Source organism: Panthera tigris, chromosome C1 (genome assembly GCF_018350195.1).
Source record: "Panthera tigris isolate Pti1 chromosome C1, P.tigris_Pti1_mat1.1, whole genome shotgun sequence".
Classification (NCBI taxonomy): Eukaryota; Metazoa; Chordata; class Mammalia; order Carnivora; family Felidae; genus Panthera; species Panthera tigris.
The window spans coordinates 54,973,450-54,990,520 of NC_056667.1; the positions used below are offsets into that span (position 1 = coordinate 54,973,450).

General features: G+C 38.5%; 1 protein-coding gene across 1 annotated transcript in view; it reads right to left on the reverse strand.

The window, feature by feature from the left end:
- Positions 1–17,071, reverse strand: part of SLC35D1 (solute carrier family 35 member D1) — a 45,344-nt gene that overhangs the window by 16,019 nt on the left and 12,254 nt on the right. Inside the window, exons 9-10 of the mRNA XM_042997531.1 lie at positions 2,819–2,886; positions 1,624–1,702 (exon numbers count right to left, since the gene is read on the reverse strand). Coding sequence (XP_042853465.1) covers positions 1,624–1,702; positions 2,819–2,886 — 147 coding nt within the window. The remainder of the gene's footprint in view (positions 1–1,623; positions 1,703–2,818; positions 2,887–17,071) is intronic.

A 17,071-nucleotide genomic window follows, 5' to 3' on the forward strand; every position in this document is an offset into this window, starting at 1 on the left:
AGTAAATTAATAGGGTTGTGTGGGGAGGAGGAAATATCAAAAGAAAGGTACTGGACTGTATGTTAATAAGAGTGTGATTATATTTGTACTCCATGCTGATAAATAAAAAGAAAATACACTAAGAAATCTTAAGCAAATAGGTTCGTTACTAAAAAGAAACACTGACTGGGGCTCCTGGGTGGCTCAGTCGGTTGAGCGTCCGACTTCGGCTCAGGTCATGATCTCACAGCTTGTGAGTTTGAGCCCCTCGTTGGGCTCTGTGCTGACAGCTCAGAGCCTGGAGCCTGCTTCGGATTCTGTGTCTCCCTCTCTGTCTGCTCCTGACCCACTCATATTCTGTCTCTGTCTCTCTCAAAAATAAATAGACATTAAAAATCTTAAAAAAAAAAAAAAAAAAGGAAACACTGACTTTCCTACACTGTCCTTTTTGGCTAAAAACTGGTAACAACAACTGGCCTGTCTCTCAGGTTCTTGCTGTTCTTATTCTGCATTCACTTTGCTCTTGAACCATTTACTTTACAAAACCAAAACAGAGCTGAGAGCTAACTTGAGGGGTTAAAACTATTTTAGCAGCCTAGGCCTTTGAATGCAGATGAACTTGTCTCTGGCTCTCATGGGAATTCACACAACTAACTAGTTATAGCTTAATTTAGAATTTTATTTACACCAAACACTCCAATTCCATGATTTGAAGTCACAGACCTTCTGAAATTTTAACCCAAATCTAGTTTCCAAAGTGAGGGCAAGTGGACACCACTCCATGGAGATATAAAGGGAAACATAGCAGAGCAATGAAAACTTTATTGTGCAATCCCTTCCCTCACTATTGACAAATGGGGAATCAGAAAGGAAGTCCCAAGGGATAGTATTCTTTTCCCCAAATGATCAAGGGCCTACCTCTCTGTCTTACCCCCCCACCCCCGCCCACCCCCGCCCACCCCCACCCGGCTCTGTCTTACCTTTTTTAGAAAGCAAGCCTACCCTGCTAATTCATTTGGAAATCTGGCATGCTGTGGTGTTGGAGATTAAAGCACTAGAAGCACAAAATCAGATGAAACAGGCCTCAGGCTTCAAGCCACTAACTTCAGCTCAATATTCAAGTCAACTTGGCTCTCCTGGCTGAAGACAAATGAGCCTCCCTCAAATAAAAGGGATCTGGAGGAAATGACATCACTGGAAATGTCAGACACAGCTTTTAAAAGTGGGCCATTTAAGGTCTGGCTCATGCACTGGAAAAATCCCTTGATTAATTTCTGGCAGGCACCCTTTCCCTATAACAGCCAGAACTGAGTTAAGGCAGAGAACAGAACAGTTTTCATGGGGGTTACAGGGACAAGCCTATCACCTACCCTGTCTGAAATAAGCCTAATTCCGCTTCCTCTGCACTAAGATAACACATTCTTCTTTTCCCATACTCCTCAGAGCCAAGTTGCCTGAAAGTGGAGATTATACCCCCTTGAGTTCTTAAAGATCATTTTAGAAACCATCACCACAATCTGCCAAACCAAGACATTCTGTCAGAAAAAAAAGGATTATAGGGGCTTAAGACCACAGAGAGACTTAAAGTAACAACTTTAAAACAAAGCAGGTGCCCAAAAGCTAACAGTATTTTTTTCAACTCACCTTAATACAGCCAACTATTGTAGTTGTAAGAGCAGAATTATACTGCGTGCAGAGTACTGTGGCGTACATCAAGATAAACCTGGAATGAAGAAGGAAGAGGTGTAAGAGCCAGTTGCTTACTTTATAGCAATCTCTAGCCAAGAGAAACAGCGTTGGCCATGCTAGCACATTGTAGTCACTATGAGCTTTCCCCACCTCACCCCTGCATGTACTGCAGCTTTAGATTTTAAAAATCTCACTAAAAAGAAACACATGTCCATTTGTTGACCAGGTGTTTTCCCCAGCTACCCTCACCAAACCCTTGAAACCACCGTTGCTAATCCTGAATACTCTTTTTATATTATATTCCCACTTAGTCACCTAACCCAGATAGAAAGCTGAGCTCACAGACCACGAGTCAGGTGTGCACCTCCCATGAGACAATATGACCCTTGGACCAGGAGGCAACAGAGATTCTTAAAGATGGAAGAAACCCGAATCAGCACTACCTTAAGAGGGGCTACAGGTTCACTTAACAACTAAGTGGCCCAGCAGTTGGAACGGCCAGATTTACAAGGCTTCCAAGCTGGAGTACCAATGCACCATGTCAATTTTATTTTGAAGCACTTGCTCATCATGTACCTGGCTTGTGCCAGATCTAGTCATAAACACCAACTAAACTGACTGGCCAAGGAAAAAATTCATTAGGGAAATACAAAGGTGAAGAGAAAAGGCACATTAGCAGATACCCTCTTATTTTCCACATACACTCTTCTGAGAGAAAGATAACCTGGTGGAGAGAGTCAGACAGCCCCCAATTCAAAGGCTGCCACTGCTGCCTGCTAACTGCAAATTTAGACAATTTACTTGAGTTCTGAGCCTACTTTCTCATAGGTAGGTGGACAGAAACATGTGTCCAGTGATTAATATAGAAATAAAATAATGCCTTTTGAAATATTATGGTGCTTATCACATACTAGGTTATTTGGTAAGTATTCGTTTCTTGTCTCCATCCTTCTGAGTATGACTCTGGGATCAGTTTAGTAGCCCCTAGGGCTACGTTCCCAAGGGCTGTGAAACCACCTGAATCTGGAAGTTTAATTATCCTATGCTGATACATTCAAGACACAGAACAGTATACTGAGGAATGAAGCAAAAGGATCCCAGAACAAACTTCTCTAGGAAAACTATCTGCTAACAAGGAACAAAGGCTTACCCCATCACACAAGAGAGAGTGAACTGCAGAAGAAAGAGGGTGTCGGCCCAGCCTTCAAAATCCATTGCCTGTAATACACAAGAAAAGTATCAGATTGTAGAGCAAGCCCTCAAAATCAGCTGTCCTATTCTTTAATCAAAATCCCATGGAAAAAAATCCTATGTTGTTCCCACCACACACACATATGCATTTCCCTTCATCACTCAAGGGATAGAGAGTGATGTTTAAGAATTTGACATATATGGAGCTGAACCAAAAAAGCAGTTTCAGAAGGTTTCCTCCTTTCTAAAATGTAATGTGAGGAAGGTCTTGTACTTCTCCCTGTTGGTTCAAAGAAATGGACATTTGCTTGAAGGCAGAAGCCGTATCTGAGATCTAGCTAATCTGAGCAGCTCTCCCAGGTGGCTAGTATGAAAGACTTTCTCAAACACTGAAACATACTTCTTTCCTACAACATGTGAAAACTCAAATACAGCGTTAGTTACACAAATTTGGCTGAGGTCTATGCAGGGTGAATTACTATTTTAAAACAGCTGATGGTAAAAGCAAGGTTTTGCTGCTGTTTTGTTTTTAAGCTAAAAGCAAAGGAGTGAAGAGAAATGAAAGGGTGTAGTGATCACCTCATCTCTCAACCAAGAGGGAAGGTTTCCCTCTAAAGTACATAACGTCTCTTACAATATCAGTTTGTTAAGCAAATACGATAAACACTCCACCTTTTATCTTTCTGCCAACCCAATCAGCTTCAATTCTTGTCACTTCAACATAAATCTCATAGCTCCAAGGCTCCAGCAATACGAGGCTCTTCATTGTTTATAAAATGTAACACGCATTTTCACACTCATGTGCCTTTGCTTAGAATGTCCTTCTCAACACTCTCCTGACTCCTGTTGGCAGATCAAACTAAAACGCAAGCAGCCATTATATGGAGCCTTCCTGATAAGAACTCTCTCCTCTGCCCCAGCAGTACTTCCCTCTAGGACTCTCTCTCCAAACTGCAAGTCTTTCTACACAGTGTCTACAGCTTCCTGCAGGAGGACCCACATCACATCTACCTAAGCAAATTCCTAACACAGCAAACAGTAGACACTCAATTTGTTCAAGGTTCTTTCTTTGTTGAGGCATAATATGCAAAAAATAAAATCAACCACTTAAGTGGTGATCCCCTCCCAAATTTACAACCTCTGATTATAACCTATGGCGACATCTGATCTATTGTCTGTTACTAGAGTTTTGTTCTTCAACAATTTCCTACAAATGGGATTGCACAGCATGTACTCTTATGTCTGGCTTTTCACTTGGCATAATGCTTTTGAGAATCACTTATACTGTTGCATAATTTTTGTTACATTTATTTTTATTACTGATTAGTATTCCATCTTATGACTATACCACGATCTGTTTAGTCACCAGTTAATAAATATTTAGGTTGTTTTCATGACTTATTATTAATAAAGCTATAATGGGCCTTTGAATACAAATCTCTGTGGACATTTTTATTTTTCTCAGGTAGATATCTAGAAAATGGGTTGGCTGGTTCTTTCAGTAAATGTATCTTTAACTTTCTAAGAAACTGATGAAATAACTATACTATCTTGTACTCCCACCAGCACTCTATGAGAGTTCCTATTGCTTTACCTTCTCATCCGCACTTGGAACTGTGTGAGACCACTGTAGTATAAGTAAATGGTATCTCACTATAATATTAACTTGAATTTTTCTAATGATTAACGAAGTGGAACATATTTTTTTTCTCTCTAATGATTAATGAGGTTGAGCATATTTTATTTTTTTTAAGTTTTTTTAAAAAGATTTTAAAGTAATCTCTGTACCCAATGGTGGGCTCACACTCATAACCCCAAGATCAAGAGTCACATGCTCTACTGACTGAGCCCGTCAGGTGCCCTGACTGAGCATATTTTAATGTGTTTATTTGCCATCAGTATTGCTTCTCTGGTGAAATGTCTGTCCAAATCTCCCAAATTTATCTATTTGTCTTATTACTGAGTTGTTATTTTTCATATATTCTGGATACAAGTTCTTAATTTTTTATATATATAAAAATCACACATATATGATTATCATATATATGACTGTGTATTTTCTAAAAAATTACATATTATATATGATTATTATATATTATATACATGGTTGTGCAAATATATCCTCCCAATCTGTGGCTTGCCTTTTTATTTCTTTAATGATGCCTTAAAAAACAAAAAAATTTAATTCTGATGTAGTCTAACTTATTTTATCTTTTACAATTCTTGCTTTTTATGACTTTCCTATGAAGCTGAGATTTTCACAGAGATTTTCTCCTATATTTTCTTCAAGTTTTAAGTTTTAACTCTACATTTAAGTCTATACTAGGGCTGCTATAAATAAAGTTCCACCAATTGAGTGACTTGAACAACAGAAACTTTTGTGTCACACTCTGGAGGCTGGAAGTCAAGATCAAGGTGCCAGCAGGGATGGCTCCTTCTGAGGGCTGTGAGAGACAATCTGCTCCAGATTCAAGGCCCAGAGTTTTCCTTTTCGGAACGTTTTTAACTAAAATTCAATTTCTTAATAGAAATAGAGCTAAATAGCCCCATTAATTAATTAAGCCCCCTTAATTAATTAATTCAAGGCCTAGAGTTTTCCTTTTGGGAAGGTTAACTAAAATTCAGTTTCTTTAAGAGAAACAGAGCTAAATAGCCTCATAAATAGAAGCTAAATAGCTTCTAATTATTTTAATTTAGTAGAGCTTTTTAATTATTTAGTAGAATAGGGCTTTTCATGTTATCTACTTCTTGAGTGAGCTTTGGTAGTTTGTCTTTTTAAAGAATTTGTTCATTTCATCTTAGTTTTTGAGTTTATGGCATAATGTTGTTCCTAATATTCCATTATACCTTTAGTATATGCAAGCTCTGTAATGATATCACTCTTTCATTCCCTATATTGATAATTTGTGGATTCTCACTTTTTGCCCTGATCAACTGGCTATGGTTGAGCAATTTTACCGAACTTTCATTGGCCTCCAGGTTTTAGGTTCACTGATTTTTCTCTATTGCTTTTCTGTTTTCTATTTCACTGATTTCTGTTCTTACCTTCCTTATACTTACTTTGGGTTTAATTTGCTCTTATTTTTTTCTAGTTTCTAAAGGGAAAGGCTTAGGCCACTGATTTTAGACCTTTCTTCTTTTCTAATATATGCATTTAATTCTATGGATTCACCTCTAAGCACCACTTTAGCAGCATCCCATAAGCTTTCCTATGTTATGTCTTAAAAATTTTTAATGTTTATTCATTTTTGAGAGAGACAGACTGTGAGTGGCGGAAGACCAGAGAGAGAAGGAGACACAGAATCTGAAGCAGGTTCCAGGCTCCAAGCTGTCAGCACAGAGCCCAGCGCAGGGCTCGAACTCACAAACCATGAGATCATGCATGACCTGAGTCAAGGTCGGATGCTTAACCAACTGAGCCACCCAGGTGCCCCTACTATGTTGTGTTTTAATTTTCATTCAGTTTGAAATGTTTTATTTTCTTCATGATTTTTTTCTTTGATCCATGTGTTATTTAGAAGTGTTTATTTCCAAACATTTGAAGATTTTTCCATATATCTTTATGTTATTAATTTCTAGTTTAATTCTGTCCTGACCAGGGAACAGACTTTCTATGATTTCAATTATTTAAAGCTATTAATAATCATTTTATGGCTCAGAATATAGTTTAGCTTGGTATATGTTCCATGTGCACTTGAAAAGAATGTATATTCTGTTGTTTTTGAGTCGAATGTTCTGTAAATGTCAATTAGGTCAAATTAGTTGATGGTGTTGTTCAAGTGTTCTATAGCCTTAATGGCTTTCAGTTTAGTTGTTTTATCAATTACTGAAAGAGGAGTGTTAAAATCTCCAACTATAATTGTCAATAATGTACTTATCCTTTCTGTTTTATCAGTTTTTGCTTCAGATATTTTGAGGCTTTCTCATTAAGCACATTCATATGCAAGACAGTTATGTCTACTTAATATATTAACTCTTTCAGCATTATGAAATGTCCCTCTTTATGGTATAGTTTCCTTTTCGTTTACTATACTTTGTGTTTACTATACTATAGTTTGTGTCGAGCTTCTTGTATGTGTAGATTTAGTTTTCATCAAATTGGGAAAGACATCTGCCATTAATTCTTCAAAAAGTTTTTCTACCCACCCTCTTCTTCAGGACTACAGTTACACATATTATAGATCTCTTGATACTACCCTGCACGTCACTAGTAATCTGTTCATTTGTTTTCCAGTCCTTTTTTCTCCATGTGTTTCATCTTGGATAGTTTCTATTGCTATTTCTTTAATTCACTGATCTTTTCTTCTGTACTGCCTAATCTGCTGTTTAATACCTTCTACTTTATTTTTCAATTCAGGTTATTATATTTTTCCTTAAAATTTCATTTGGGTCTTTTTTTATGTACTTCTTTTCTCTTCTCATCCGTTTTCTCTCCACAATCCTTTACCACCTGTTGTCCAATGTCTGAAAAACATTTTTCATATATGTTTGGTATTCTAGTAGGTTCAGGCAGAAAGGTAAATCCTGTCCCTGTTATGCCATCATGGCTAGAAGCAAAAGACCAAATTCAATTACTGACTCGAATTATAAACCTATCTCATATGACGCCTCCACTGGGAAGCTTTGCACAAAAACCTGCATTCATATCAGGCTCCTTCTTGCCAAACTGTCAAGAACACTAAGTGCTACTTTTATCACTGACACTGCATGTACGTGACTAAGTACGTGTATGTATGTGACTATTTGTATATTCATGATCATCTATCCAGACACTTTGAATGCCTTCATGGTTTATCTCTGTATCCACAGTGCTTAACAAAGTGATAGCGAATAGATGTTCCATAACTGTAAAATGATGAAGAATAAATGAAAGAAGTCATAGTCTCATTCTATGCACTTTCATACCTGTAAACACACCCTCCTCTCTGACGAAAAACCATTAAAACACAATAAAGTACAGGCTGGGAGGACTCAGGAGACCAGCCTCTACCAGCAAGACTATAAATTCCTTGAGAGCAGGAACTATGTCATATATGTCATTTCTCCATAGCCCCAAGCATTTAGAAGTGTTAGGTACAAATAGCTGAGGTGGATTAAACATCCATGATCTCTGGCTTAGTATCATTTTCTACTGGCAGATGAGTTAGACTTTACTTGTTAATACACCCACACACCTAAGCACCTGGGTAGCTCAGTCGGTTAAGTGTCTGACTCTTGATTTTGGCTCAGGTCATGATCTCATGGTCTGATCATGACATCGCCCCACATCAGGCTCTGCACTGAGCATGGAGCCTGCTTGAGATTTTCTTTCTCTCTCTTTCTTTTCTTTCTTTCTTTCTTTCTCTTTCTCTCTCTCTCTCTCTCTCTCTGTCTCCCCCTCTCTGCCCCTCCCCTCCTCATGCTCTCTCTCTCTCAAAAAAAAAAAAAAAAATCATGGGAAAAGAAGAACATTTAATACACCCACATACTACTTGTACACACTACTAGATTTAAAGTTTTAGATTAAATCTATATAATTTTAAATTTTCTTAAAATGGCAAAAGTCATTTTACTGGCCTATAACTTGTTAGTTTTTGTATTGAGTTTAGTTTCTCTTTTTTTGAAGAGAAAGGCATAACCCAGAAAACCAGCAGGTGGGCACAGAAGAAGTATCTTTGGGAGGGTTATTGGTACAGAAGCCATTGTACCTAAAAAAAGCAGCACACCAGGATTCCGAAGCCCAGTATCTTGCACCACCTCACCACTGTTTCATTATGCCAGCATTAGCTTCTGCAAGGGAAGTTAAACTGGGTGCACATTAAGGTTTCTTCCAACTCTAACATGAGTGTTAGATCAGCTTCATAAGGAGAGACTTTACTTCAAACTGAAACACATAAAAGAAATATCAGGTCTGGGGCACCTGGTTGGCTCAGTCAGTTGAGCGTCCAACTCTTGATTTCAGCTCAGGTCAAGATCCCAGGGTTGAGGAACTGAGCCCTGCATCAGGCTCCACAGTCAGCACAGAAGTTCTCTCTCTCTCATTTTCTCTCTCTCTCCCTTTGCCCCTCTTGCCCACTCGTACGTATCCTCTCTCTCTCTGAAAAGAAAAGAAAAAAAAAGAAAAGAAAAGAAAGGAAAAGAAAAGAAAAGAAAAGAAAAAAGAAATCTCAGGCCTAAGAACTTTCCTCAACTCTAAATTATCCTCCTTTCCTAGATAAGCTACTCTTTTACTCCAAAGTCACTAAGAGAATGAGCTGGTGTGATGGACCATGAGGATTCTCTGAACCTTAGTTTCTGCACATATAATAAGAGAAATAACTCTACAAGGCTATCTTGTAGAGTTGCTATCAGAATTAAAGATAATTATGGATACAATGATATGAAGGAGGTCCATCTCATTCAATAAATAATGTCAGTTTTCACATGTAAACATCATTTCTATTTTTTTTTAATTAAAAAAAAATTTAATGCTTATTTTTGAAGGAGAGAGAGACAGAACACGAGCAGGGGTGGGGCAGAGACAGCGGGAGATACATGACTCCGAAACAGGCTCCAGGCTCTGAGCTGTCAGCACAGAGTCCGATGCGGGGCTCGAACTCACAGCCTGTGAGATCATGGCCTGAGCCTAAGTCGGATGCTTAACTGACTGAGCCACCCAGGTGCACCTTAATTTTTTTTGTCAGTGACCTAGGAGTGGAAAGAAATTAGTTATTTGGCAAAGGCTTCAAATAAAACTCTCTATATACCTGAGCTCCTTCCCTCCTTTAGCTCTAAACATTTCTTCTGGTTTCATTTTGTATTTTTAAATCTACTAAGTCCCCGTCATGTGCCAGGTCCCACAGTTGGCCTGCGGGTACTGTGCTGAAGACAATTTAGTTCAGGTTTGCTAATAAATGAAGGAACAAATTGTGACAATAAACAAGTACTACCTTTTATTTGTGGAGTGCTTTATAGTTTACAAAATGCTTCTGCATACCTCATGTCATTTGATCCCCAAGTAACCCTGTGAGGTAGAAAGGCCAAGCCTTCTTATCCCCAGAAGACGAGGAATAACTTACTTTAGGTAACATAGCTAATACATGGTAGGCTTGAGTGTATACACTCAAGCCCAAGTTTTTCTACACTGAGCATTACATTTTATTTGGAAAAATGCCCCAAATATATACTGTACAGTCCCCTCTGGGAACATAATAACTGTATCTATAGAATATTAAAATAAATCCCATGAACATGATTCAATTTACATAGAATTCAAAAATTGAAAAACAATTTTCACAGGATTGTTTTCCCTCCCTAAGTACTAGGCCTGTCTCAGGAGAAAACCACTCTATAGCAGAAGCAGTCTATTGCATTCCTCTGCTTTGCCACAGGAATGGATCTTTGGCTACAACAGAACAAGCAGCAGCCATTTGAAAGTATAGCTGTAGGATAAATATGACCCAAACACTACCTTAGTAGAATGGAGTCTACTCCCTATCATAAAGATAGCATAAAAAAACAATTGAAGCTACTGCTTATTAAGAGCTTATTATACTTCCGGGTTCAGAAATGTTAAGTAACTTTCCCCAAACCATCCAGCTATTAAGTGCCTGTTCTGTTAGTTAAGTACCAATAAAAAACAAAGGCAAGGTAACATGTTCTGAGTTTTTTCTTCTAGATAGCTTCACGTAGTTATCGTTATTGATCACTGAGCCAAAAAGTGGGCATTTAAATTCTAAATCTGCCATTAATTTTCTGTGAGTCCATCATAAAGTCATTTAACCTCTCTAAGCCTCTACCTAGATTACAAATATAGACAACAGTCTGCTCCATCTGCCTCTTGTGAGAAATCAATTCAGAGAATGAAATGCAGACACTTTATACAAAATTCACATACTTCCATCACAACTGTTATCTCTCAGTGATAGATTTGCATGCATATTTGTCTTCTCCCTAAGACAGGAAATACAGAAGGCACAGTGAATATATATTTTGTTAATCAAGGATGGGGGGAGGGACAGTTAAAACCAAATAAAATGTCTGCCTCCAAAGATAGCTAATAAAGAGCCACTGTGAACAAAATGACCTGCTTGGTCATTGTGTGACACAGAGCTCGATGGGCTCCCTTCCACAAGTCCTGCAATCTTCAAATGGCTGTGATTACAGCTGCACATACAAAGATGCTTAGCTTTCCTTCTGTTTTGAATGAAGTCTCTGGTTCTACAGGTGCTGGTGGTACAATGCCAATACACACCACAGGCATAAAAAGTACATGGCATAAATCAATGGGCAAATGGGTTATATGGACCTACCATTTCTGAAAATTAGGCATTTGGTTTGAACAAGACTTTCGGTTAAATAAAAATATTTGAAAAAAAAGTTTAATAAAAAAATGTATTCTCTAGTTGTTTAGGTTAAGGAAATTAAGAAAGGGAGTATAGGAGTAAGATTAGGCACTAACATCACATAATCAGTAAAACCAAGTCTAGGGATACAATCAGATTTTTTTGTCTTCTTTCCCAGCTCTAATCAACTGATTCTGGCTGTCTGAACCACTACCTTGGTGAACAGTCAGAACTATTCCTGGGCTTTAGCAAGGAAGCATCGTCAAACTACTTGACAATGTCTACAATGAACACAGGATAACATAAGCACTAATTCATCACCCCTGACCTAATAAGAAGCATGTAATAATTTCAGTGTTCACCTGAGTCTTAGATATAACCATTCTCACTCGAAGGAAAATTTGCTAAGCAGAGTCACCAACTTTATTTGAAATAAAATCCAAAGCATGAATGACATATTTTCTTACATGTTTTGAAACCTTATAAGCTTTGATACTCGTTTACTATAAGGTCTAAAAATAAACAAATCGCTCAGTTTTAGGCTTCATGGTAAATAAGGAAAAGTTGATGAATGACACCATTGTATTTTGAAACTTCTTTCCCCAGAAATCTACTGAGAAAAAAACTGAAACATGTGATCCTAGAAAGTAAACTGTTAGGGAACTGACTAAGGCAGAAGATAATATCAGTAGTGCAAATGATCTCCAAGGTTCCCTCCCTACCTTGGGAAAGCCAGACAAGTTCATGGAGCCAGTGGTCCTGGGTTACCCACCCTATCCTCCGCACTACTGTAACTACTTGCCACCACTTCTGTTCCACCTCCTCCTGGCTCAGACAAGGAATTGGGACCCAGATATCTTCACTACCTTTGCTCACAAGGCTCTACCACCTACATAAAATCTACATATAACTGCAAAACCACACATTCCAGCTTATTAACAGGGTCATTTACTCTTATTTGAAAAAAGGCATATCCTCGAAGGTAACAATGGTTAAAAACATTACTTTGTCAGTCAAACAACATGTATGGCAAAGAGAAAGATCTAGTCATTCATAACTGAAGAATAACTGATCAACCCACTTGTTTGGTATGAGGATGCCAATGCCCAGAAAGCAGAAAGGACATGTGTATGTGGAAAGAATAATTCAGGGTTTGAGAAATCAGCCTGTATGGTCTAGAGTGACCCAGAAAAGATTAATAACTCTGGACTAAACCAACAGCCTAAAATTCCTCATTATTTAGTCAGCAAAAAGAGACACCTCCACTTTTCCTGTAAAACTCATCTGAGCCATGTAATTTTAACCAGTGGTATAATGAAGACATTATACAATGTACCAGTGCCTACAGTACCAGCCTTGTGAGATCTACAGCAAGGGGTCTGTTCCTCCTTCCCTACATGAGAACACCTAGCAGGGTGTGCTGTCAGAAAGCCAGGCTCCAGCTCCTGTGACTGTGAATCACTGGCTTTGTGCTGCAGACATTCCCTTCTGGAGGCAACAACTAACAAGTTTAAACACAGTCTGTCCTAACTGACACTTTGGAAAGCAATTAGTCAACTGATACTTTATCTACCTTTATCTATGTTAACTAGATATCTTTTATTAACAGTGAGCTGGCTTTTGTAAACATCGTTTTTAAGAAAGAGAATGTTTTAAAATTAGAAGCCATGTTTTCAAAAACCAAATGTTGACTATATTGGTTCCTTGGTTTCTGGTACAGCCAGGACTTTGAGAACCTGAATAAACTTTTTTAAAAAATTACACACACACACAAACACATTCACACACACATTTGGTTTCTCAGAAAGCTTCCAAGGATTTGCATTATGGGCTCACTAGGTTACGTTGTTCAATTGGATCCTGCCTTTCAATTTTTATGGTAATTTACGTTTTTTCTTCCTTGGCCTTCAATTCTTGCTTAAAGACAGTGTCAGCCCTATCAACCGCTCTGTAGAACTCCTGCCTCCCTGGGGAGCTGACCTTTCAGAGCCCTCTTACTGGATTCCTGTCCTAACACAGGGAACTTTTCTTTGCCTTCTAAAGTTAACAGTGAGATTTTGAAAAAAAATAATTTGGATCTGATCTTGCTTTAATTTGCATGCTCGGTCAACAGTCTGCAACCCTGAATAATGAGAACAAATTAATTTGTCCCACCACCCCCAGTTATCTTAAACTTTAGGATTCATCATAGGATAGTCATTATTTATAGAAAAACTTTATCCTTTTCTTACTGTTCCTTTTATAAAATGTAATTTAAGATACATTCACATGGCTCTACAATCAAAAAAATATAAAAAGACAAATAGTGAGAAGTCTCCCTCCCATTCCTGTTCTATACTTATTCTGTTCTCACACACACACTCACACACGAATTGGTGGTTACTTTATTAGTCTTATGTATATTCTTCCAGAGTTTCATTACTTAAATAAGTGAATACAATGTATATATACAATGTTCCCTTTTTCTTATTCAAAATGTAGCATACCATATTCAGTTTTATACTGTATTTTAACAATTTATCTTGTTGATCTTTTCATAGAATACATACAAAGCTTCCATGCAAAATGGCTCTGGGTCAAGAAAGCCAGGAGTCCAACAGATGAGAGCAAGTTTATAAGCATTGGTATTCAGGAGTCAGGGAGCAGCTGGGCTCATGCCAACCATCAGAACAGCAGCCTAGTCTCCACACTGGCATACCTTCTGCTCCTCAGAAATTCTGTCTCAGCCCAGGAAAGGGCCCTACCTAGAGAACTAACCAACTCAGTTGATACAACCTACTCAGTTTACACTTCACAAAGCAGGGTAGGGGAGCAGAAGGGCCCTGTCCAAAATCAGACAGTGGTCAAGGACAGAACTGGATGTTGCTTCTGCATTCTGCCCTAAATTCTCTCCATTCTATCCCTTATGTCATAAACTTTTAGGGACTTGTCATATCTGCAGAGTAAATTTCAAATTCTTGTATGTAGCACCTGTCCCAACTTGGAAGGGTGTGACGTGGTGGGGAAAAGCGAGAGTACTAGTAATAGTCAGGAATTCAGGATTCTAGTCCTAGGCCCTCTTTGGGCCCCAGCTTCCTCAACAGTGAAAGAAGAGGCTTGAACTGGATGCTCTCTAAGGTCTCTTCGAAGGCCTCCAATGTCTTTGACTGCCAAAGCCTGAGCATACTGAAGAGGCTGGTCCCCGCAGCTATGCCTGTGCTCATAATGTTTGTTCCACCCGGAATGTACCTTCTGTTTCTCTTCCTCCACATCTTTCAAGACCCACCTTGATTCTCCTGGTAGTCATTTACTCAGAAAATGCTTCTTGTAAAGAAGCTATAGGCCCTCCTACTTCCACCTCAGCACGTAGAACCTGCTCTTACCTCCAACTAGAGGACTCCTTCGGAAGTGCCACGCACACTGGCCTCAGTCCATTCAGTTCAATCCCTGCTCAAATGAAACTGAGAAAGATGCTTTATCTAACTACCTTATCCCAAGCAGCACTTCCCCAATCACTCTCCTCCTTGTTCTATTTCTCCTTGTAGTTCTTATTATACAATTTATGTTTAGTTGATCTCACCCATTGCATTGCAAGCTCCTTTAAGCAGGGACAGGTTTTTGTTTTGTTTTGTTTTGTTTTTTAATTTAGAATAGCACCTGAGTAAACAGTAAATATTTGTTGAATGAAAGAAATATGATTACTTGTAAAAGATTAAGTAATGATAAGGCCAAGCTTCAGAAACTTCACTTCCAATATTACTCTGAAGGCATTTCTCACATTCAATAGCTTGTTCTATGAGAAAGCCCTGCATGGAAGCCCCAAACAGGGGTAAACCTATAAGTCAGAGAGGCAGAAATAGCTCTGAGAGATGTAGCCAGACAAACAGTAAGAGATCTTTCTGGAGTCAGACAGATTCTAGTTCTGAACTCTGCCACTTGTGGAACCTTAATTATGTTCTTAACCTCTATAAATCAAATAACAACCTACCTCACAAGTATATAATGAGGATTGAGGAAATTATTTACATGGAAGCATCTTGTCAGGTACGAGGCATCATACCTTATAGGCAAAATCTTCCTAAAGGCCAGAAGTAGCCTCAAATTGTTAATATGGGAACAGCTTTATTTAAAGATAAACTGTTCCAAGGCACCTGGGTGGCTCAGCTGGTTAAGCATCTGACTTTTGATTTCATCTCAGGTCATGATCTCACACTTAGTGAGTTCAAGCCCTGCATCGGGTTCTGCGCTGATGGCACGGAGCCTTTTTGGGATATTCTCTCTCTCTCTCTGCCCTGCTGTCTCTCTTTCCCTCAAAATAAATAAACTTAGAAAAAAAATAAGCTGGCCCACAAAAAAGTGTCCACTCTTAAAAAAAAAAAAAAAAAAAACCACGCACATAAATGAATGTCTATGTATACCGTGAAGGAAAAGCACAAGTCTAAAGATACATACTGAAAATGAACCCAACTTACTAGAAAACTCTTATCTGAAATCATGCTACATATGCCCTCTGAAATATGAAACCCTTTTTGCCAGGACTTCAGATGTACAGCCTACTGACTACTATAAAACTGAATCTTCCAATGGAGCAAATAAAACTGCAACCTCTTACAGAACACTATGGGCCTCCTGGATGCATCAGGTTGTCTGTGGGTGGCTTCTGGACATTGTTTCTGCGCTGGTGAATAAAAGCAAACCCCTCAACCACCTCTCCAAGTTATATCTCTAACAGCAACTCCCAGAACAGGTTAGCCTTATTTGTTGCATTTAGTGGGTAAGAAAACCAAGCCCCATCTCTTCTAAAAAGCCAATCCTGATATTCAATCCACACCAATTTCTTCCTAACCTAAATATTTATGATATGACTGACAAGCACGCACTTCAGTGCCAGATCTTATTCCATCTCTGTAGCATGCCAGTGTCTTCTTTGTATAGCAAGGACTAGGTCATATTTCTCACATATTCCCAATGAAGATGCTCAGACATACTCATCTGAATTGAACTTAAAATGAAATTGCAGTGACTTGTCTCATAAGCATACGAATAATTTAGGCATAGAGTCAAACAGAATTCTTACCTCCTAAGTTTCAAATGTAATTCATAACCTACTAAAAGAACACTCACTACTCATATCACTTATATTTTTACTTTGTAGGCAAAGTTCCATGAGGCACTTTGTCCCCAACAAGGAGACAGAATTGACCCACTTCCATTTTACATCCCAAGATGCCCCCAAAACACTTCTCCCACAGAACCTAGAACAATTTATTGCTCTGATGTTGGCAGGTCTACTCCCCAAGACAACCGTATGGTCCTCAAAAGCAAGAAAAACACCTAATTCATCTTTTTTCCTTATCACCTGAGCCTAACACCATGAGACACACAGTAACACTTAACTATTTGAGAATGCTAAATGGAGAACATGTGAAGGAGAGAATGTTAAGAAAAAGAGCAGGAGATTCTAAGACTGCCAGCCAGTGTGTCCATGTACACCCCAGTAAACATATTATAAGAATAATATTGGGGCGCCTTGGTGGTTCATCTGGTTAAACATCCGACTTCGGCTCAGGTCATGATCTCATGGCTTGGGGTTCAAGCCCTGTGTTGGGCTCTGTGCTGACAGCTCAGAGCCTGGAGCCTGCTTCGGATTCTGTGTGTGTCTTTCTCTCTTTCTGCCCCTCTCCCACTCACACTCTTTCTCTCTCTCTCAAAAATAAACAAACATTAAAAAAAATGTTTTTAAAGAATAATATTAATTAATAGTAAGAGTGAGAACAAACAAACATTTATGTGAAACACAAAACGCTGATAGGGTGTGATTACAGAGCAATAAAATTCAGCTTCCATTAGTTTATCACCCTAACTTGAAAGTATTCAGGTGAACTCTGTCATTCTTAAAAAAAACATTTCTTCCAAAATAAACCTTTCTT